At 39.5% G+C, this 24,647-nt stretch overlaps 2 protein-coding genes across 2 annotated transcripts in view; both read left to right on the forward strand.

Annotated features, from left to right (window-relative positions):
* Positions 1–4,240: 4,240 nt before the first annotated feature.
* On the forward strand, positions 4,241–5,474 carry LOC117151789 (the record flags this gene model as incomplete). The annotated part of the gene is made up of 1 exon (XM_033321397.1): positions 4,241–5,474. A coding segment is annotated over one exon (441 nt), but the record flags the coding sequence as incomplete, so codon positions are not given.
* A 36-nt stretch (positions 5,475–5,510) lies between these two features.
* LOC100742153 overlaps positions 5,511–24,647 on the forward strand; it is a 90,319-nt gene continuing 71,182 nt past the window's right edge. Inside the window, exon 1 of the mRNA XM_033321400.1 lies at positions 5,511–5,852. Coding sequence (XP_033177291.1) covers positions 5,831–5,852 — 22 coding nt within the window. The 5' untranslated portion in view covers positions 5,511–5,830. The remainder of the gene's footprint in view (positions 5,853–24,647) is intronic.

Consider the following 24,647-nt stretch of genomic DNA (forward strand, 5'->3'; position numbering starts at 1 on the left):
AACATACGTATAATAATTTTAACAACAACTTTTAATCAGATTTCTATATTAGAATTCTTGTGATTGCCTTTTCGATGGATATTTTCTTAAACCTGCTTTGTTTCTTTAAAAATCATTATCAAATCAGCGTTGTGAATTCGATATATTTAAATTTACTAATATACATGGACATTTCCGTTATCAGTGTTATCGGATAAAACGCGTACTGCGAAGTTCATGTACAGATATTTGTGTGTATGGACATTTAGATCCAATCGTTGCAGATATGTTTTCAGTACCTATATGCCTTTAAACAAATGATTTCAATCATTCCTGAATTCTGTTGCGATGGCATTTAAAAGTTTTCGATATTTTCAATCAAACGAAACAAATTTTTCCATCGGTCATTCGAACAACAAAGCATTTCTACTTCAAGAATTATTGAACATGACACGGAACCATTAACAGTCAAATTACTAAATACAACTATAACAATTCGAATAGTCCATTCGGATAAAGAGGAGCGTATCACAATAGGATCCAGGGAAATCAGCAGAAGAAACTTCGTTGGCAAAAGTTTCGTCAAGTTGGATGAAGAAAATGAACGAAGTGTGGTTTCTATCGCAAGTTCCAATCTTGCGGAATACCACTTGGAACATGCTTCGAATATTAATGAATTTCTTTGTATAATGTCCTACCTATAATTTGTTATAGCGTCATACACAAGTTCCACGATAAATTTTCACCTCGATTGGCAATTTTATTCGTATTTCATTCAGAGTATATAATATTTTACTAAATAAGAAGAAATATCGTACGTCCTTAATATTGCACTCTGATACAAGTATCGTGTTATCCTTTCCTAAGTGATCATATTGTGCCAGAAAACTCAATAATAGCTTGTACTCGTACAAAGTTGATTTAAATTAAAACGACATCTTGCGTACCTACGTGCGACGTTTGTAATGCTCTACGTATAACGTCCATAGCATAGGGGATGACGCAAGGTAAAAATAGATAGAGATGAGATATTTTCAAGTGGCAATCGGAGCACAAGAGGGAGGAGTTTGTATATTACGTCATTCTGACACTTAAGATGGGACAAACGTGGGCGAATGATCAGATGTCGGGCCGGAGTGGAGAAAAGATCCGAGAAAATGGTCTTCGTGTGATGCCTGAAATGAGTAAGACGACCACCAACACGACGTATTGAAAGCAAGCCACAAAAGTTCCGCTTTTCTTCGACCGAATACCGACTACTTTTCAGAAATATATTTCTCCGTTCAAGCCACGCGGTCCAACATGACCGTTACATAACTTTTGATATATTTGTACGATTTATATTCGGTCGGCTGATTATTGTCTATAGACGCAGAATTATACGAATTACGGAATAAATTGGAACGTACGGTAGAGAAAATTTAGAAGTCAATAAGTTTCTGTTATTCGCTGAATTGGGATACGTTCGTCTAACTAATAATTGGAACATTCTTATTTTCCGCCACGTGGTAGAAGAGAATGTGCGTATAAATTTATTTAGTGAAATAACAGTTTAAATTTTAATTAATTAATACATGCAATGAAATAAAGTAGAGTAGTTTCATGAAATACATGGTCAGAGACGTCAGTAACTACTGATGTATTGCTGCAAAGAGCAATACAGACCAGAGCAAGTAGTATTACCGCAGAACAAGGGAAACGATTTCCCAGTGGTACAAGTCAGCATTTGATGCTAGCTTGGGAGTAATGAACCCGTTATTGATACTTCCACATCGTAGCTTGGTTTAACTTTGTCTGTAAATAACAAGTGATACAGATTCCGCGAAAAAATCAAAAAGTAATAACCGGTGATTGAAAAAATGATTGTCGAACGTTATGTATAAAATATTTTGTACTGCCATCGCATCATGTCTTTGGACAGTCGACTATTATATTGTTATATTTCAGGTGATTCAGAAGAACAAATTCTAGACATTGCGTGTCCTCCAGCTCGTTCAACGTTATATTACAGTCGCTTCTCACGCGAGCAATAACACTTTACATGCAACCATTGCAATGAACCAATTTTCTGCCTAAAATGTGTAGGTTCGAAATATTTGAAACTTACGATGTTAACAGTTTCGTGATTTATCGACTATACGGTAGAAATATGTCAAAACATCGTTCCTGTCAAAATAATATTTTCCTTATAATATATAAAAGCTTATATTTCTAGTTGACATTTACTTACTGACTGAAATTCTAATGATTATAAACATTCAATGTAGAACAGTCATAAATTAATGAAAAATATAGAAATAATAAAAAGGAATAGTCACTTTCGCGAATTTTTAGTTCATGGCTAAATATAGTAAAGAAATGATGATATATTCGAATGCGAGAATAAACGAGACACTTGAATGAACAGTAAAGGAATCAATTAAAGACTTCTAGTTCGTACTTGTATCCTGCTTAATCAATTTCTGATAGAGCGTACCACGTGGTGATTTCTACACACGAAAAACGTTTACACTCTATCTGACACGATATCTATCGCAATAATTAACAGCGCGTTATGTGCGATTGCGTATTGTATCGTACAAACGATATAAAAAAGACAAGAATCAAATAAAGAGAAAACAGAAAACGGTAAAACAGATCGTGTATGATTAATCGCAGTGTTAAAAGAAGCATCCTGAAAGATTTGTGAAACAAGTTGACTGGACGTCGATTGAGCGTGCAATCGTCGACAGAAACGTCGAATTAGAAATGAGGCAAACAATCGAAGCAAAATGCACGACAGTTCCGCGAGAGCAGTCGAAAGGGGTGGCTGATTCGTGGTTGCTCGCCGAAACGATCGTCGAAGGTCGGTGACGTTCGTGTGACTCCGACGATACGACGCCGGCGCTATGTAACCTGCTTGACGTAGCAAGATGGCGGCGGCGTGTCGGAGGCGTCTCCGTCCGCACAGTGCTCGACGTCGAGCAGTCCGCGTACGTTCGTAACAACGTTTCACCGCATTAATGTGGTAGTGCACCCGGAGCATCGCACACGTCCGTGGTCACGGTTCAATCTCGTGTTTCATATCGTAATATCATCAACAATTAGAGAAATAACGTGCGACGACGAGACGTCGCGAACAGTGCTAGCACGACGAAAACATAGAGAGAGCAGTGTGAACTCAATTGGTCCCGTTCGCAATAATTCTTGTTAATTTTGCTCGTGGTGCGTGCTATTCATCCCCTCCATATCCTTTACACTTCCTCTTCCCTTTTTTCCCTCCGTTTCTCCCTCTCTCTCTCTTTTCTCTTTTCCTCTTGTTCTACGTCCCTCTCGTTTCTTCTCACCTTCTGTTCGCCGATTCCTTGCTAAATTCTACTTTCATACGCACATACATACATACATACACACACACATATATATATATACACATACGAGCGTATATCTGGTTTCTTTGATTTCCGATCCGTGTTCCCTCTATCCGTCCCGTTTTCCTCTGTGATCGTTGTGAAATGCCCGTGATAACCGGTCGTGCCTCTCGACGACAAGGAGGACGTGACGCTTGTCGTTGGTCTACGGTTCCTTGACGAGCACGGTATACGTGCAAACCGGCGCATGCACTGCAGCCCTTGCTACTATGATAATAACGAGAAAGGTGGCACGGTGGGCGCTCCTCCTGAAGCGAGAGGCGCTCGGCCGAACCTACGGTGCACAAAAGCGGTTCGAGCAAGCACCCCGCGGTGCCACGGCGATGCTGCCTCATTCCGGCCGGGTGGTAGATGACAACATCGACACCGACACCGACACCGACACCGACACCGTGGCCACCGACCTGCACAGGACCGACACCGACACCGACACCGACACCGACACCGACACCGACACCGACACCGACACCGACACCGACACCGACACCGACACCGACACCGACACCGACACCGACACCGACACCGACACCGACACCGACACCGACACCGACACCGACACCGACACCGACACCGACACCGACACCGACACCGACACCGACACCGACACCGACACCGACACCGACACCGACACCGACACCGACACCGACACCGACACCGACACCGACACCGACACCGACACCGACACCGACACCGACACCGACACCGACACCGACACCGACACCGACACCGACACCGACACCGACACCGACACCGACACCGACACCGACACCGACACCGACACCGACACCGACACCGACACCGACACCGACACCGACACCGACACCGACACCGACACCGACACCGACACCGACACCGACACCGACACCGACACCGACACCGACACCGACACCGAGGCCACCGACCTGCACAGGACCAGCAGCTGCGTCGCGTTGGCGCTGCCGTTGCCGTTCCCGTACTACGAATACTACTACTATCCTCGTGCTGTGATCGCCGCCTCCTTGTTAAACTCAGATCGCCGCACGCTCACCGACAAACACGAGGACAACTACTTGCTATCGTTACTCGCAAGAATCGACGAACCGCCAGTACCAAAGTGCTTCGACTTATTGTTAGTAGCATCGACCAAAATCCAATCAAAGGAGTTGAACGAGCAACAGGACGAACAGGAGGAATACGGTGAACAGGAAACGGAAAACGTGGCCAGTTCGACAAACGACGAGGAAGTAAGAGTGCTCGCGAACGTGAACAGTAACCGCCTTAATCGCCGGAACGGGCGAGCACGATTTTCCGCGTGACCAACAGCCACTCGCTGTTACGCCGTGTCGATGGTAATCGCGAGTGCGATTCATAGAATACCGGCGTGGTATAACGGTTACGACTGGAACGAAACGACCCTCGTGCAGACACAGTATACGCTGAACGCAAAAACATACACATTAAATCGCAGTTCTAATAATTAAGCAGACCGAGCTTCTGAGATACTCACGTAAAAATAGGGGAATTCGAATGAAAAGTAAGAGAACGAAGTACGTACATACATTGTTATATATACGCGCGTGATCTCTCGTGTGTATTCCTTGTGGATTTCAGTGACAGTCGAATCGACGAGCAGAGTGCGCGTACGTAACAGATTCAGGTTATAAATTTTGTGGACTCCTTGCTGGTCGTAGTTTCGAGCCTTCAAGTACGTGGAAATTTTCGCCGGCATTCGTGTACAGTGTACGATCGACGAGAACGGAACGTTGCGCGACAGTCTCGCCGGGATATCGTAGAAGAACCACGATAACCTCATTGTTGTTTTGATGCACGCGTGCCGGGTACGAAAGAGAAAAACTCGTTACGAGAAAGGACACGACTGTGAATACGTAGTGCCATATACGAATGAGAGAAAAAAAGAATAGTAAATATACAAAGGAAATATAGAACAAAGGAACGGCAGAAGTGTGATATCGGACTGCCCGTTGCATTCGTACTCCTGCCCTGAAATTTCGATTCGTGTAGCGCCATATCGCGACACACATATACATATTGTATCTTTCTCTGTCTATCTATCTGTCTCCCTCTTCCGCCTCTTTCTTTATCTCTTTTTCTCTCTTTCTCTCTCTGTAATATTTACATATATATGCATACGTATTATATACACATATACTTATATATACGAGTATATATGCACGTATAAACACACGCGAGTGTTTTTCTCGTATTCACACGTTATACGTGGGTACAGGCGCACAGTGCGGAAAAGAAAAAAAGAAAATAGTAATATCGCTGCGGAAAGGGGGTCGTAAGTACGTCGTATACGCGAGTGTGCTCCTTCGATCCGGCGTGTCTCGTTATATAGCTGCAATCTCTTTCCTACGGATCTCCACGCCACATGAAGTGTCGCTCGACCAATTAAGCGAAACTCTCAGCGTTAAGCCGATCTACCAAGAACATCTTCGAATATGTCGCTGCTCAGCGTCACGGGTGAGTCTTTTCTACTTTTATATCTTTTTTTCTTCTTTTCTTTTTGTCTCGTGTATTTCACTACACGCGCCGCACCGCGCCGCACCGGTTTAAGATGACGACCGTTACTAGAAAATATTTCGTTTTATCGTTTCGCCATCGCGACACTTTCCATCTTATCGAAATCGCTTTCGATTATTACAATGCTTTATTTTATGTATTTTTTATTTCTCTCTAATCTTTATACATTCACACGATTAGTCGTTTATTTTAGTTTATTTTAGAAAATTTGACTTTCAGTCGTCTCGTTTATTTTATTCGAGTTTTTGCATAATAGGAAATTGTTGTAATCGCTTCTCTGCAAATGTCGTTTCACTTAAGTGGCTTGTTTTATTTTAAAGCGGTTTACCCGAAATTCTCCGGATGAACGTGAAATAGAGTTGTAGAACTGACGATAAAGTAAGGTTAGAACAGTCTTGCAACGATGGCTGCATCAGATTTGAAACTTTTTTCTTATTTTCGAATAAACTGCTCGAGAAGAGCAAATGCTTCTAAGCAAACTTGTAGAAATGGAGAAATACTTGAAGCACGAAGTAAGGCGGGGAAGAAATTTCCAAGACTCGTTCCGAGAATATTAAATACGATGGAAACGAATGTGTTGATTAATAGTCGTTATTAAAGTTATTCATTACGCAAGTAATTAAGGACATTTCCTCATACGTTCCATATTTGAGGCATAGTAAACAATGCTTTAAGCATGAAAAGGTAAACACGGCGTATTTATTTCTATCGAATGTGCAAAAATCACAGGAATGAGAGGAAATATTATTTCACTGACTGTACGTTGTTTCTTAAATCGTCGCAAGTACAAGAAATATAAAAGATAAGCTATACATAAAAACAACAAACGAATATTTGTTATTCAACCTACTTTCTTAATTACTTAATGGTTTTCTTCGTTTTGCGTTTAAAGTCTTTGATATGCAATTTACAAGTTCACATTCTATTTTCCGCGTATAGAATATGCAACGAAATGTCTCGCGATTTTAATTTAATTACGTAACTGGGTTAAGTTGCCGTTTCGTTCTTAAACGCGTAGATATTAATATAAGGAAATTATAAAAATTACGAAATAACGTCTATCGCCGCTACACTGTTAAATTTGTTATTACACTTTGAATTGAAGCGCTTAATACGAACATAGAAGTTTAACATGTCGTACGAGTAATCCTTTAGAGATGAGTAATTCTAGATAAAGCAGTCGCTATAAGTACGTTGGATAATCTTCGTGGAAAGCAAGTGAGCAAAAGCAATTGGAACATCTGTATAATTTATAGAAACGTATAACTACGCATAAGAGATATTTATAGTTAAAAACTTCTAGTATTTTTACTCATATTTTATTCGGCATCGTAACTTGTATCTTTTTGTTATCTGCTTATATGGTCGGTTGAGTTTCTCGAGCAAATTCCAGTTTAAAATATATTTTTCGTACAATTTACGTATTTAGGTGCATATATTTTCAACGAATAAAAAGATTTTATAGTTACAAAAAATATTTAACGCAAATTAAATTCAACGCAAGGAGACAAAGCTACGTATAATTTTTAATATGTGCAAGCTATTTTCCCATATTACCGTAACTATTTTTATCCCATGCTTTTGAACCGAGCAAATCATTTCCGAACTTCGTATTACACACGGAGTTTTTCGTGCGGCAATTGCTAAAACGACTAAAGTTAAAAATTACATTTCGTAAAACGAGCGTTCATACAAAGTGAGAGGGGTGTCCTTTTTATTGGAAAACCATTCAAGGATGAGAATAGAGAGAGCTAAGGTTAGGGTTAAAAGACGATGTGATAATTGGATTGGTATATGAAGCAGCGAGCTTACTCTCCGATTTTTCTGTAGCTTTGATAGATACTGATTTATCCGTGATTCTTACATGAAGTTAATCATCTAATTAATTAAACGAACCTGATTTGTGTTTGATCTTTTCATCATTCGATTTCGATGGTTTTCTACCGAGGATTTCTCACATTAAATCGATTTTCGTTAAATTATACTTATATTAGCTTTGTATTACTCCATCTTCTGATATTTCAAATTCTCAGTTTTAAGGACTACATCTCATCCATATCCTTATCCCGATTTGAATATAAGGGGGAATTCCAGTTTCCGATACATATAAGTGCATCAAATCGGCATCCAGGATTTTCTTTCCATTCTGACTTTTGTATACGGCCTCGTATGATCGGAGTATTGAACGACTTAACCGAGTAGTATAAACGACCAAGAGAAGAGTTACTCGAGGTTTTACTTCTGGGTAGAGTCAGTCCTCGATCAGTGACCGCCATTGATATCCTTTAACGTATCGTCTCAGACGTATATGCATATGTAGAAATGCAGTATGTCCTATGAGATATAACGCGAACTGATCCTCTGTATTCATAATCGGATCCGCCTGTACGAATCGCAAGTTACGATTTCCAATTGTTTCACGTAGAAAAAATCAATGTGTAAACCAGGGTAGCTGCGAGCGAGAGGATTTCCGGCAATCCTTCCAATAACCATGCAGACCAAACGTTAAAGACGCATTGACCAGCGAATAACGAGAAGCGATTCTCGATGCTTCTTTTATCTTTGTCCTATATCTGGTCATAAATATCGCCAGGGTTTTCAAGTCTTCCTGTTCATCTAGGCACGTAGACGCACGTGTACAGACCGCGTAGATGTATTCAGGTGGTAACGTTCCTTCGGCAGTGTGCAGTCGGTATACACTGATAACAAAGTGCATGAACGTTCGTCTATGACTACGGAACAGCGAGAGGGTCGAGGCAGCGGGTGAAGGGGTATGTTGGAGGGTGGAAGGTGAGAGGGCAAGAGAGAATAAAGAGAAAGACGACCAGAAGAAGAGAAAGAAAGAGAGGGAAAGAGAGAGAGAGAGAGCATAGTGCAACGGTTGACCCCGGTACACGGGGTCATTCCCTTCTTCAACCACCACTACCGACCCCTAGTGCCTCCGGTTCTACCGCCCCTACTACTGGCTCTTCCACCCCTTCTCATCCTCGTATCCTCCACCAACGCTCTACCATCACAACCACGCAACTCGACTCTCCTCTCGCTCACCCGGCCAGCGATGTAGCTACGAGGTGCTACGAGAACGTAGGTTCTCGTGCATACGTTGGGCTGACAGGAACGATCTCGGGGCGAAGTTCCACCTAGATCTTCCTTTGCTTGTCAGTCTACCAGACAGGTAATAACTTACGAAATATTTGATTTATGATAATGTTGATAGTGACGGGTTCAAGCGTGTATCGAATGGTCAGGATGCCAGCTTGCATTTGTCGAGTTAATGATCGCGCATATAACACTCTAGAAATTTGATTCGAGGTCGATTGGATTGGTATAAAAATTTCATAGGATGCATATTTCTCTTTGTTCTTTAGATTACAACGTTTTCATGAATGCACTAAATCACCGGGCACACTCGGCGGATAGGTAGTCAGTTCTTTTTTATTGATTTCGTTCGAATTGATGGGAAAACAGCGTAGAAAACCGGGACAAGATTAATAGAGAAATCTCGGAGGATTTGCAGTACTAGAGATTACACGGATCAAATTTAAATGTAACAAGAATTTACGTTGCCACGTTATTTATTGCAAGGTGACTACAGTTCGAGAGCTGCAACTTTATTTATTCGCCATTGGTGCATTCACGATAAAAATAGGTCGAACTGATACGAAACGAAAAACGTCGCCGAGTCGTATCTTTAGAACTGCACTTGCAAGATATCGTCTCGCGTCGTAGAGAGGTATTTGCTTCGGTGTTTATTATCGGAAACGATCAATCTCGTGAAAGATCGACGACAAGATATCATAAACAGACAAGTACGTAAGAGCATATGTACGTGGATCGTCGATGGATAAAATCATAGCTATGGCATATGTATACGTATGTTTAAGGTGTGTATTTTTAAAACGGCTGGGGTCATACAGGTTATTCGGGTCACCTCGAAATCCAAATAAGTCGAGGGAAACGAGACTAATAAAGGAATGCTTTCACGATACTTTTGATTACGTGTGCTTTTCGAGTTATTATAAAAATGAAAGTGAAAAGAATGGGAACGGTCGCGAGTATATTTTCTTAGGGAACACTGCCTTGAATTTGCGTAGGCGTGCGCCGACGTTAATTTATTCGTGATCATGAAAGTGCGAATTCCTGCTGCTTTTCGCGACAAAGAGCACGTACATGTAACAATAGCAGCATCGAGGAATCTCCCTGGTGGGAAACCGAATGAAAGACTTCGCAGAGCAACGACACGTTATTGAAAAGACGACGAAAACAGAAATGAAAATATTGCGTGGTTTAGTACTCGGAATAGATATTACGCATCTACGTGTTTCAAATCTTTCGCTTGCAATTGATCTTCCATTCACGTAATTGCCGTATACGTATCGTAATTACGTTTCTTTCGTGTGTTTGAAAAATTACGTAACTCGCATTAATAGCCAATAGTAACATTTCATTCGAATAACGCTCTTGCGTCGACAATATGAATTTATCGTTTACCATTTCACATTCGCGAACGATAAATCTCTAACGATGTACGCGTTACTTTTTTATTAGCAGTGGAATGGGAATAGAGAGAGGTTGACGCACCACGCGATGGCAAATTTTATTCGCGGCGCACGACCGATTTATCGGACGGACTATAAATTAGTATAAGAAAAAAGACAATATGCAAAAAGGGTTCAACTACTGTTTAGTCGATCTATTCTATTTCTTTTCCTTTTCATGCTTCATTTTTCTTTCCCTTTCTTTGTTGTATGCTCAAAGGATTCACGCTTGCAAATCCCCAGCTTTAGCTTTTTTTTTCCATTCACTGCGTATAATATTTTCAATGACAATGTCTCTGCCAGAGACCTACTTTTTGCAACTCGCACTTAGAAAGGGAACAACGTTGCATTTGAACGCCGCGTTTTTCACCATGTCGTGGAAATGTGTCATCGTTAATGGAGATGCATCACCTACAATAACGAGGACAATCTATTTTACACTCGTAAAGACCAGCCAAACTTTATTTCGGCCTGATGGCACGCAGAATCGTTGCTATGGAGGAACTGGAATATGTCCCATTATTTTACATCAAGTTCTTTATGAACAGAAACGCTCGCATTTCACGTTCGATACATTTGTTCGTCGCGTGTATGTATGCAGGTTCGGTCTCTGCGCGAGGGAAAATACAAACGTTTAATGTCACTATCGTGCATTTATCGATAATTTGTATAAATTGCGTTGCTCGTTTGCGTTCAACGTCGAGCGAAATATTTGAACAAAGAATTTCAAACTGAAACACTGAAACTGAAAAACAATTTACGACGAAGATTGTTTATTAAGTTACGCGATACGCGTTTCTCCATCGAGTTACGAGAAGAGATGTTTTCGATATCTCATATATACATACATACTATATCGCACGCTTTCTTGTCGTTTATCGAGAAGTTTAATCGTACCTACGTAGTAGACAATAGAAGCCATAACCGGAATATGAAAGTGCATTTGTACGCGAGTTATGCGTAGCTGCGACATTTCCAGTTCCATAAATTTCCCTTGGCACAATCTTTGTTTCTATTCAGGGAACGACGTTTTCAATGCTTCGCCGTATTACGTACTGTGTTTCTGTTATTTCTTCTTCGTCATCGAACTCGGTCTCGTCGTTCGAACAGAGAGAAGTTTCATAAGTGACTCGAGGTATCTGCATATTCTTGATCGCTTAAAGTTTAAAGTTTAAAGCGTCGTGAATGCGCCGTTATCCGTGTACCTATGCATGGAAACGTAGTCGAGCAGCGTTAGGTAGGTTCCTTTAGAGGCAAGAATAGGAAACGTTATCGAGCACGGAAACCATCGCAGTTACCCTTCGCAAACGAAGGTAGATCTTGTCTTCCTTCGCCAATGATATTTTCCGGGTATTTTCTCTTCAGACTCTCAGACTGAAGCAAGACACTCCAGCCGTGTTTCGATCGTTTTCTTTGAGTAAGAGTGGTTCAAGAACGCCGCCGCGTCGCGCCGGTTTTAAATGAACCTTAACATTATTTTCTTGCCACGAAAGGAGCAATTAATTTCGATTACTTTCGGTCGACGTAGCGGAAATTCGTTAGTTTTAATGTAATTTCTCCTCCCCCCTCCCTCTCCTCCTCTACCTGCTTAGGATCAATCGAATTTGCATTAGAGCATAATGCAGCAAACGGTTACAGTTTTTTTTATAGAGATATTGTTATAAAAACATGACCGTGGCTCACGTAATTAATTGCTACGAAATTAAACGTGAATTACGTACTAATATCGCAAAAGCAATTACGCTGTGTGTCAGAACGCGAACATCCCTTATCTGATAATATAATGACGTCAAACAGATGTAACGATGCCACGTTGAATGATGTATGAGATACAAGTAGGAGTGTGTTCGTTACTCGTTGTTACTCGTTACTCGTATAACAACCGAAAATCGCTGAACTCGTCTACTTATGCCACGACGTGTATACAGTTACCTTCATTTACGTCGCTTTTTCGGCACCGATCGATCGGTTTCTTCTTCCACTAAAGCGCCGTCATGCTCTGAAAACTTTTCAAAGGTAACAGAAAGTAGCTCTCACGAGACAAAAATATTAAAAGGTTATTCGGGCCTTTCACGTTTCAACCTCTTTCTTACACGAGTATCTTCGTCCAGACAATATTTTTAAGAAGCTTTCGTTATCCTTTCCTCGTCGTTCGTCGAGAAGCTCCTTCAGGTTACCACTTTCGTTGCAGTCTACTTAGGTTGATTGAAAGGGTGGTCTCGTGCAAGCAAATAGAAGACGATTTCGAGTGGCTGTCCACTAAAAATAACGATCGAGAATGGCCACGTTTAAAGAGCGTACGCCACGTAGAATTTCTGCTTATCTTCGTGAACTAACTGGTGGCTTGGCATCAACGATACCTACATTGTGGACTCGTCCGGAATGAACTTTAGGAACGCTTTGATCTAACTTGCCACTTTGTGTCTCCACTTTGGTGCCCCGACGCAACGTCCATGTATCAGGATAGCCCGAAAAGGTATGCGCTCTAAATCGAGCGCCAGTTAATGCTACGTAGGTAGGACAGGTAAATCGACGAAATTTGGAAATTCCTATTTTTTCCAGCACGCCAGATCTCCATCGATGACATTTTCAAATGTGTATATTCGCGGAGTGTTCTGTTCGCTAATTAATCTGTTCATTAATGGGAGCACCAATACGTTGATTCAAATACTGACCATAGTTGCAAAAATATTGCGAATAGTCAAACGATAAATGAATAAATTTCTGAAAATCTATTTTGCGGAATGCCTTTATATTTCCGTTACGGAGTGTTTTCGTAGCGAAGCTTATATTGGATTTTGGAGTCTCGAATATAGCAGCGAGTAATCAACCAAATCAGAGAATTCGTATTTGCTTTTTCTAAGAATAGAAGGATTCTCGCCAAAATTCACGGTAATTTACATTAAACGGTACATTAAATTATTTCGATTGTTAATTGTTAATTAGACGAGAGCTATTTGAACTAATTTCATTTCGTAGATACAGTACGTGAAACTATTAATTTATACTTTTGATATATTACATCCATCCATCCACATAAAAATTGGGAATCCTGTGTAGTTTTAGTACGATTAAAATGAAAGTAATTTTGTCTGTATACACGTAAAGTTAAAGGAACGCAACTGTACCCTGTACCCATCGCGTAGCGATGAAAATGAATTTTACGAACCGTCCCTCGTCACAAATAATACGATGAAATTTTTATGAGTGTAATTCTTTAGCTATGAATACGCGTTAACGACAACAGGGTGGCCAGGTTCTTTCGTGTCGGGGACATTTTTCTTCGGTAGACAGAAGTCGCACGCAAAACGGACTTTAATCTACGTCATAAATATGCATTACCTGGGCGCCATCCCAGGAAGCGACAGTTAAAACCACGCTGAGCAAGTTACAGATTACAATTGCGCAAACAGTTTCCAACAATCTTAACCGACGAACCAACCCCATTACGCATCGACAACATATGAGAATATGGTGTCATATGTCCCATATAGTGTAATACCATTGAACATCAAGAAGAAAAAAAAAAGAAAAAGAAGGAAATCAGAAACAAAGGGAAGAACTTTTCTACATTTTCTTTCCGGCATACATGCAAGCGGAGTTTTGATAAATATCAAATATGTCTAAGCATATTTATGATTTCAAATCAACGCTTCGATAAATCTAATTAGAAGCGTACGTTTCTTCTGATTAAATATTTTATCTTATTTAATACCTTTTTGAAGAGTATTCCATCAGCAAAACTGCACAGATGAGATTGTGCAAGTGATATTAAATGATATTATCTATACTTTGCGAAACATGGATCATGTATACGGAACACGGGAATATAAGTACTTCATCATAGGAATTATGGGTCGTTAGTCAGTTAGTTTCCTGTGAATCTACTCTTTACCTACGAACTCATTCAGATCGACTCCGATAACTTATAAATCATTATATACGTATTAGTCGGTCATGCACCTGCAAGCGATGCAATCCATCTCCATTTTCCGACGTTCAGAGCAAGATAACTAGGTATCGTGAGGTTTTGAAGTGGAGAGGGTAGGAATCCAATATGAGGATCCTGTGGGAGTTTCTAGCCGCAGGAAGGATCGTCCTTGGTTAAGGATACGGGCATCGTCATTATAAATGGGGTGCTTTGAACTCCGAGAACGATGCGTTGGGTGGAAAACCAGGGGTTTGTAGGAAAGGGGAAAAGCAATAGCTTGACTGTCGCCAGACAGCGGGCTATGAATTCTATCTCCTCTTTCTTTCTTTCTTTCCCTGGTACGTTTTCCATCATCTATCTTTTCTTTCTTGTCCGACTATTCTCTCGTTCTATTTATTTCCGATAAACGGAGAAAATCCGTGACGTGCAGAAATCAGCAAGGTTGAAAGGAAATTTCAGCGGTGAGCCATTATTACTTGCGCGTACCCGGTATGCTCCGATGATGTTATTGAAAAATGCGTAAATATTGTGTCATAGCGTAGCATAAGTTAGCATCGTATAAGCAATAAAATTACCTGTATGCATACAGGTTGAAACTATTTAACCCCTTAACCTACGATTTACGTTCGAGAATTTTGGGCCGAAAACGTAAACAAGCTGAACGTAAACAAACGAGAAAAAAGAAGTCGAAAACATAGAATAAAAATTTTTCGTTTGAGACTTTGTTTTCGAGAAAATCGACTTTAATTTTCGCTCGATACGCGTGCACTTTATCACGTCTCGTTATAACGGATCTCACTGTAGATTTAAAAAAAAAATTAAAAAAAATTAAAAAAAGAATTTTTATTCTATATTTTCGACTTCTTTTTTCGCGTAGAATCACCCCCTTTCCGCTTGTACCACCAGTTACCAGCCACCCTGTATAATATATTTGGCCCGATCATCATACTACGGTCTATGCCAGTAATATTTACGTTTGGTCCGATCATCTACTATGGGCTATGCCCGTGATATTTACGTTTGGCCCGATCATCGTACTACAGGCTATGCCCGTAGCCGTAGGTTAAGGGTTAACAATTGAAATAATACGTACTACTTGAAATAATTGGAGAATCTCTACTACTTTCACTTGATTTGGCCATTTCTCCCGTTACTTTAACTTTTACATCTACGTTCCCTGTTTCTGGATTTTGTTGAATTATTTTTTTAAAGTCAATCCATCAAACCTACGGAATTTATAGATATTTGTTTGATCTTTGATTCGTCTATAATGCCGATCCTTTAATTATCTCGAGCAGAGTATTATTAACAATCTATAAGTTAAATGAAAGTGTACAGGAGATTGTTCAAGACCAAGATTAATCGTGTCGTAAAAACGTCATTGATTCATGACGTTTTTTTAATCAGCGCTGGATATTTTTATTAAGACGTTACCCATCTGTTAAAACCAAAGAAGAGACGAGTTTCTTAAAATTGTTTGTCGACTTCCCTCAGATATAAGATTTTCAAAGATGTCGATATAACATAGGAAAGGAGACGTAGAGACGTAATAGCGGTTTCTTTATAGTTATACGTATCAGCAGCGCCAATCAACCATCTTTATTCCCCTAATTTCGCAACATGTACCCACGTCATCATTGGCTCGCGTGTATCTCTTTTCCTTTCTGCTGACGACACGAGATCTGCCGGTAACGTTGCACGATTTTCGTGCGGTCGTGTTATACGCGAGTAACTATGTTGTGATGGTTATTGGTTTTATGGAGCAGCTGGAGCAACCGAGAATTTCAGGAGAGAAGACGGTGCGGAGGCCGGTTCACGTGCTAGCCAGGGAGTTAATTACGCGCGAAAACAATATTATCGAACGAATTATCGGACAGGAGAGCGAAACTCCGTTAAGTGCAGAGCCGACGGGGTCGCTCATTACCGGCCTCTTCCACGTAAATGTACTGCACGATATAAATTATTTAGGCGGATGGCCAATTGGCCAGATTCAAAGGGAACCGCTGTTCACCCTCTCTTCTTTCGTTTTGCTTTTTCTTTTCCAATTTTACTCCGCGTTCTTTCTTACCACGCGCTTTAATCCTATTATCGTCGATCGAGGACAAGGCTTTGGCCGAGATTTTCAGCCGACCGGGAAAATTTTTTCGATCGTACGTGTAATAGTACGCGCGAAATTGAACGCTTGTTTTTATAAGATGAAAGGTATTTAATTATGAGATCGTTCTCCTTAAAATACCACCCACCTTCTCTTTATCGTCGTAGAAGGCTGTATGGATCATTGGTTAACCAGGTTGAAAGCTTTACGAAAGAAACGATCGATCTCGCTATGCTTAAGCATGGTAGTTGGTTGAATTTTAATAAATTAAAAAATTTTCTCGGTACCCTTAATTATGATTGCAAATTTGTTAATAATCAATCGTAATTCGTTGTTATAGGAAACTAGAGATTATACTTGTTAATCATTCATAGTTGCGGAAATCTTACGATGTTTAAGGCTCCTTTAGAATATAACGTGTTCTGAAATATTCAGTGACTGTTTTAGTATTAATGCATATTTCTGACAAATTTTGACGTATTTACATTTCACACTGAATTAATTATTCTATAGCAATCCTATTATCGATAATCTGAATATGCAGCTATGAATGGAATTTTCTACAATTACGTTCGCATTGCTACGCTTATTTTTAGTTTCTTTACTTTAATTGCAATTCTTCTTCTAATCTCCAATTGCATAATTTTATTAGAAAAGAAGAACATTGATTAACGAATAAAGGTAGAAAGAGTTAAATCGTATTTTTGTACAACTATTTATTAACGGGTGATCTGCTTGCTCAAGCAGTTGCATAATTGTCGTACAGTAATAAACCACAGGTTATTAGCACGATATCCGCTAGACACTTGGGATCTTCATAATATTTATTTATCGTTAAGGTGAAATTTTTATTCTTCTTGGAAAAAGTGCATTAAAGTGCATGTAATGATTTCTGTAAAGTCTAAGTTCAACCTACTTAGTAATCCTCTTTCGTCGCTGTTCGTAGGTTGATATTTGAATAAAGAAAGAGGAAGGAAACGTCTCGTTGATGTAAATTAAATGGGAGCATTACTCGATCATTCTTGATGAATTTAGTTAAAAATTAAACACTCTGTAAGAGAATTAAAATTGCGCCGTAACTTCTTGATCGAATGCTTTCACTTTGAGAAATCGTGTTTGTTTGAATCGCGTGTTGTTTTAAACACGATGAATTTTTAATATCGCAGGGTGCTGTCTTTCACGCGATGCACAGTCGAGTTCGTGATATCGATTTGGTTTAGTTTACGAGGCTAGTGGCCGATATTAACGAAAGCGTGAAAAACCACTGAAAACTTCTCCTTCACGGACAATTTATTATTGCAATAAAAAGCGTTTTATTTTCTCGCTATGCGCATTATCGATAGTCGAACTCAACAAGAGAGTATTTATCGATTACAGGTTCGAACGCGGTTTCTCGTCAGTTCGCATAAAATCGTAAGTTTCGCATACGAGATATCAGATTTTACGGTAGGATGAAGACGGATAAAAGTCGGTCTTGATTTACCTCTCTTTCGAAATGAACGAAGGAGCGCAAAGATATCAGGTTTTATACTGTTCGCGTAGCTACTTAGCGAAGGAAAAAACTGAACAGTTCTGGTCCATTGATTTTTCATTTTGTAATTTTGTATCACTCGAGTGTTTCAAGATGTATGTAATTTAAAATAAAAAAAAAAAAAATAGGTTAAATTATACATATCGCTGTGTGTACATGAGTGTTAGCGGCAACGCTCTTTGGGACGATATACATGCATGTAATAGCAGATAGCTCGGCGCTATTTAGCCTCACCATAATTTATAGCTGGTCCGAGGGTTCAATAAGGACCCTGCCACGGTAGGGTGCTTGAGTGAATGTTTGGAAAGTCGATAACTGGCGATTCGAAGTCGCCGAGCTATGAGTTATCGATGATACGACTGTTTAGAGTTTAAAGGATGCGTGACATAGTTTAGAAATAGTAAGCGGTCCAACGTTGCATTGCCGAAGAACGAAGACATTGTTTAAACGATTTAAACGGCCAGAGATGTCTTTTATTTAGCATGGGATTAGAACCTTTTACTCTTCTCGGTGTCCACTAGTCCAAGTAACGAACTCTTTTCTTTAACGCCCTGTATATACAGGGTGGTTGGTACAACTGGTGGTACAAGTGGAAAGGGGTTGATTGAATATAGAATAAAAATTTTTTCTTTTTAATTTTTTTTTAAATTTTTTTAAAAATCTACAGTGAGATCCGTTATAACGAGACGTGCACGCGTACCGAGCGAAAATTCAAAGTCGATTTTCTCGAAAACAAAGCCTCAAACGAAAAACTTTTATTCTATATTTTCGACTTCTTTTTTCGCGTAGAATCACCCCCTTTCCGCTTGTACCACCAGTTACCAACGACCCTGTATATCAAATATACGTAATACATATATATGTTACATTTTTTTAGAGGAAATATTAGTTTAACGATGAAATAATAAATACAATATCTGGATTTTCAAGTATTAGCAAAGTACCACGCAGTATTAATAAAAACTTGATGTTTATAAAGCAGTTTTAGATCTACAAAGTACAGAAGCCGCCCGTAACTATTAGACGCTGAATCCTGAATAAATTAGAATCCCATTCGAGGGTATCAAACTGTCTGATTTTATCGAGGAATGAAACCGGCGAGTTTTATTGGTTTTCAAGGGGCTTTAGGAATCCTTAGGGTAAAAGGGAATAAGACATCATATCCACGATCTTGGGAATTCGTTCGATTCACTTTGGACGGGGCATATTATTATTGTTGTTCTAAACATGAAGTTCGCCAGAAAGCACATTACACAAGTAATTCTTTCAATGTTTCATTTGGTAAATCATACATTCTAGTCTTATTTTATGTTTAACTCTAATAGAAAAATTAGCAAACTTTCTAAGGTCCTTAGGTTTATTTCACGAGGATTTATTGTTCCCATAATTATTTAGAAAGTCGACGTATTCTCGACTTTGAGGATCTTTAAGTACATCGTGAAACTCAACGTATTCAAACAACTTTTTCCTGCACATGTTACCACCAGACTTTCCTACTTTTCGAGATATTCGCGAAAGCTGTCGGTACTAATACGGTGAATTTCGTTCACACGTGCCTATCCGTGCCACAGTCACAAGCATAGCCGGCAGATTTTCTGCCTCCTCCAATTTCCGTTTACATAAACTACAAACAAAAGATAAGAATTAGGTTTAGGTTGGATGTTATTTTATTCGGCCACTCATTAAACTCGAGTCGCGCGAAAACAAAAGGGCGCTTCTCCACCGTATGCAGATTGTAACGATACGAATGCGTTCGACGCATACGTGTGATTTGGGTTTAAGCTTTTGACGTAGACGCGTGCGTCGAAAGCACGGTGGAAATTTCACCTTAAAGCGACTGACAATCAATGCTGACGCATATGCCATGACGAACGCACAATTGTAAGCAGAGTGTATCGTAGTGGTGCCGTTTTTTGCGAATCTCTGAAAAGCTAGGAGATTCGTATACGTACGTCAATAGGAAAAGCATGTTCAAAGTGTTGATTTCTTTAACATATTTAACGATCATCGAAATCGAGAACGCGTTGTTTTTCTAAATACGTAATTACCATTGTTTCTTAAAATATGTATGTCGCATCAATAAAGCCATATGTTCACTTAAGGGTGTTTGTAGAAAAACCATAATCGCAAATACAGTTATCTTATCTTTTTCATACGTCGTGTCTGGGACATTTAGAACGCCATTGAATCGGACTTATAGCAATTGATTGTTCCTCTAGTTTTCGAAGCAATGAATGGAATTTCTTTTTTTCTTTTTCACAAAGCCTTTTTGTACGCGAATTTCATTGAAAATTTACGATGACACGTGTTTCCTTTTATTATCTATTTTCTTATCAGCCCTGACGACTTATGGGATACACGCGCTTTGTATACATGTCATTTATACGCTTGCACCACATTATGCAAATCACAATGTTACGTAAGAAATATCGTTTGAGTATATTGACAGCGATTGCATGTTTTCACACGAAGGAGACGGGTATTCTATAACGGACTTGCGTTACGTAAAAATATTACGAAATGCAAACTAAGGAGTTTAATTGTTGTACAAGGTGAATTTTATTTTTCATATTTGACTTATCGAAACGTGAAACGAAGGAAAAGAGAAAACATATAAAGCATCGAAATTATCGATTGCCTGTATACGTATAGCACGTACAGTGTTACGTCGAAGATCATCTAGATACCATTTTCAACATATAGTATCAGCAATGCGCTTGGTTTGATGTTCGATTCGACGATCGTGTATGGGTAATTAATTTCACGATTAATCCGTTCAGGTTGTAATGACCGAATTATATTATTGATTGTACTTATTAAGCGCGCTAATTAATGCTTGCCGATAGCTTTATCGATGACGAGTCGCCACAGAAATCATGCTAAGATTATTAGCGGCGCACATAAGTTCGAAAGTGATGTAATTAATTGGTTCCGCGCGGAACGAACACTCCTTTGATTTGTCTCTAATGTCTCATTAGAGATTCCATAATTACGATGAATCTCTGCTGCTTCACCCGTGTCTGACGACGTAAGAAAATTTTAGGGTCAATCACGTTTGTGCAAAGCCTGCGTCAGGCTTAACAAACTTATTAATTAATACCACTCTGCTTTCTTTTCGTTAAAGCCTGTTACAATTTCTCGTTTCCTCCTTTCCACGAATATTCCGAGATCTTTCCGATCAATAAAGGTGAATTAATTCTGATCGAAAAATGTGAATAAATGATATTAATTAATAAATAAATAATAAAAGGGGAATACTGAAAAGTAAATTCGAATTGTTCTAAGATATTTGGAGAAACATCTGCTTTCTTAGTTTTTTGAATAATTACATTTGTAATTGGTTCGGGTGATATATATGCTCATAGTAATTTTTAACGTCTCTAGAATTTGTCGGCTTTCGTCTAAATTGGTTCTGTTGAAAATCAATGGTTTATCTAATCAGACCACGGCCTTTATCTTCCTTCGATATCGCCTCATTAACCTTTTAGTTGGGATCGTTTTATATGTTTTTCGTGCATGTACCGGTACAGGAGGATCGTGTACGCGCATAGCCAACTGCGGAACGATTCAACGAAATTGTTGGTACGCCTGGCACATGCGACTCCATTGTAATCCTCGGTGTCATGCGACTGCGGAAAGACGCCGTTTCATAAGGAAACAACGACAAAGCGCTCGTACGCTTACGGACTTACGTATTGCAGACATCTAATAAGGAGTCTTTGCCAGATGATTCTTCCTCCCTTTCGTCGTTCTCATTCCATTCGTGAATCCCTTTTTCTTCCTTGCATCCAGCTCTTTGTAATGAACATGGTAGCCGTAGCCCGTAGCCTCGTTTCAAAATGCCAGACGTTTCCACGTTTATTCCATACCTTCGGCCGGCTTTACTTATCGGAGAGAACGCGCGAATAACATTTCTATTGAAATAGAAACCAGATAGCAAAAGTATGGAATGTTTCTACAGAGACGTTCCGTGAGTCTTTTATTGTCGGCCAGAGTGTGAGAGTGAGAGAGAGAGAGAGAGAAAAGACGACAGTTCAGCAGACATTCGAAGAAGAATTCCTTTGCAAGAGGAAAGCCGTTCAACTCTGCGTACAGGTTTTTGAAAACTACCCGACCATTTTGAACGAGCACACGTACCCTTCTTAAGAGTCGGGAAGACGACGAGTTTCAAAAAGATTTATATTTTTCCTTACTTGGTTTTATTTATTTCTCTTGAATTGTATTTCTATATTTTAAGTCTACAAGCGTATATACGTTAGGATTTTTACACGTGAAAACGACGAGTGTTATTCTTCACACTCTTGAGAATCGATATTATTAGTAAATTTCATTTTATGTTGTATGTATGAGTAGTATCCTGGCAGCGAAAGATACGAGGAAAACGTGTTTATTGTACAATTACGCGATGAAATCGATAAAATACCGTATCGTGTTTGTCTCTCCCTTGACGATAATTCGCTGGGATGGAGCAAAAAGTGCCTGTCTCCCCTATCAGATACTTCTTCCAACCACGCATCATATTATTCTCATTACCCGATAGGCGAATCTTAATCCAATACACAAAATATCAACAAAAAGTATGCCAAGATACGTTAACTCTTATTCGTCACAATGTCCTGCTCAACGGTTGATATGTTCTCCTTGTACAGAAATATAATCACGTAGCATCTTTTATGGATCGAAACGATTTCAGCGTATGAATTCAAAATTTGTTTGCGAGAATAAAGACGGCATTCCAGACACAACATCGTCTTCTCATCGTTCGCCAGGTTGAATGCTTATTCCCGGGGTTTATTCTCGCCATGATGCAGATCCTCGACGAACACGGTTCAACATTTTCAACCGAGCTGATACGATGTGACGGGGTTAGTTTCGACGCAGAGACATCATCCCATCCGTGAATCTTTCACGATCCTGTGATAAGCCGCGATAACGTATCGGATTTACACGTCACGTAAATATTATCTTTAATATAACTGAGTTATAAATAACAGCCGGGTTATACCGTGGCCTCTCATCGTCGACCCAGCGCGTTTTCATCGTTCACGAGCGTTGCGTTTTCGCAGCATTGAGACGCGCGACACGGGGAAAAAGTATGGGGTTGAAAGTATCCCATTAACTTGGTACAGGTGCGCGCACACACGAGCAGCCTTCGCACGTGTGCTCGCTGAAGAACGGATACAATGGAACACGCGAGTGCGGCACAATGTCGACGAGAACATCGACAAGAACTTCTCGTCTGGTATTCATACGTAGAAGCCTATTGTCTCGAGTTGTTCGAAGGTAAAAGACATCACGCGCAACTTCGTACGCGAAGCGATAGTATATAGCTTCGCGCACATTTTCCATAGAATTTTGTCGCTTCTCGAGCATCATTTACTCTCTCTCCGCCGCTATCCTTCTCTTACCTCCTTCGTGCCAACCTAGAACCGTCGTGCATTTTAGTTTATGACGTTTCGGCAACACTTTCGCTTTGTCTACGTTACTCTCGTACCAGCTTTCTAGAAACTAGACGGTGGCTAAGCTTCTTTGACGGGTCGGCTATAGTTTTTATACAGAACTTTACATCAAAGTGACGAGCAACTTTAAAAGAAAAAAAAAAAAAAAAAATAAAAGAAAGAAAGGAAAGAGGAAGAATGAAAGAAAGGAATGTGAACCAACAGCTCTTGTGATATCTCTTTCGTTGGTTCGCTGGAATATATATTTTAAATACTCAATCTGTCAAGTACCGTGGGCATAAACATACGAGGTGTTCCATCGATGTTTTTTTATTTCAAATATCTCTGTTATTTCGAATAACAAACGAATATTTATGAAAGGTGTGTAGATAAAAGAATGACATAACAATGCAATCAGGTGTCGATATTTCTTTATAGCAAGAGGCGGAGGTGAAGGTTAAATCGAATGTTCGATTTGTTATAATCAAATTTAATAAAATACCGAATTAGATCAAAGATGTATAACATAGAATGATTTTAAAATAGAATAGCGAGTTTGGTGTATAAAGCTACTAAGGTACTTCATTTATTTTAGACTTTACCGCATTCGAGTTTCTATTAATGGAATTGATTATTCATAGTCGACACTATTTTACTAATCATGAATTAAACCAAGTCCACAGTTCTGAATGGGTTCTCCCGTTTCACTATGCTATTGTTTTCTCCGTTGGGCAGACTGGTCAATGCTCTGGAAGTCATCCAATCTAGCATAAGCAAACAAGTCTACTTACAAACTTTGCTTTACCCACACAGAGTATGTATGAAGATACGATTTGTAAACAAAAACTCCATCAATCTTTGCAAATGAACTCCCACAATTAACCAACTCGGCAATTTCTAATTTGTCCAAGAATAATAATCCACGTCCTCGATTAAAGAGAGTGCTCTTTGTGCATGTCATGATCATTCGTGGCTGACATATATATATTAGTTCTATCTGATAATGATACATTTCACGATAAAAGTAACAGGTGTACGTTAAAAATCTACGATAGTCACTCGTACGTCGATTTCCATTACTCTTTCAGTTTTCTGGTTCAATTAATTTTTTATATTATTTGTTATTTATATCTGCGAAGAGACTGGACTATCAAGCTTAAAACTCTAGAAACAAAGAACCGAAGAATATAATAATATGAATT

This window comes from Bombus impatiens, unplaced genomic scaffold (assembly GCF_000188095.3).
Source record: "Bombus impatiens unplaced genomic scaffold, BIMP_2.2 scf_0442, whole genome shotgun sequence".
NCBI lineage: Eukaryota > Metazoa > Arthropoda > Insecta > Hymenoptera > Apidae > Bombus > Bombus impatiens.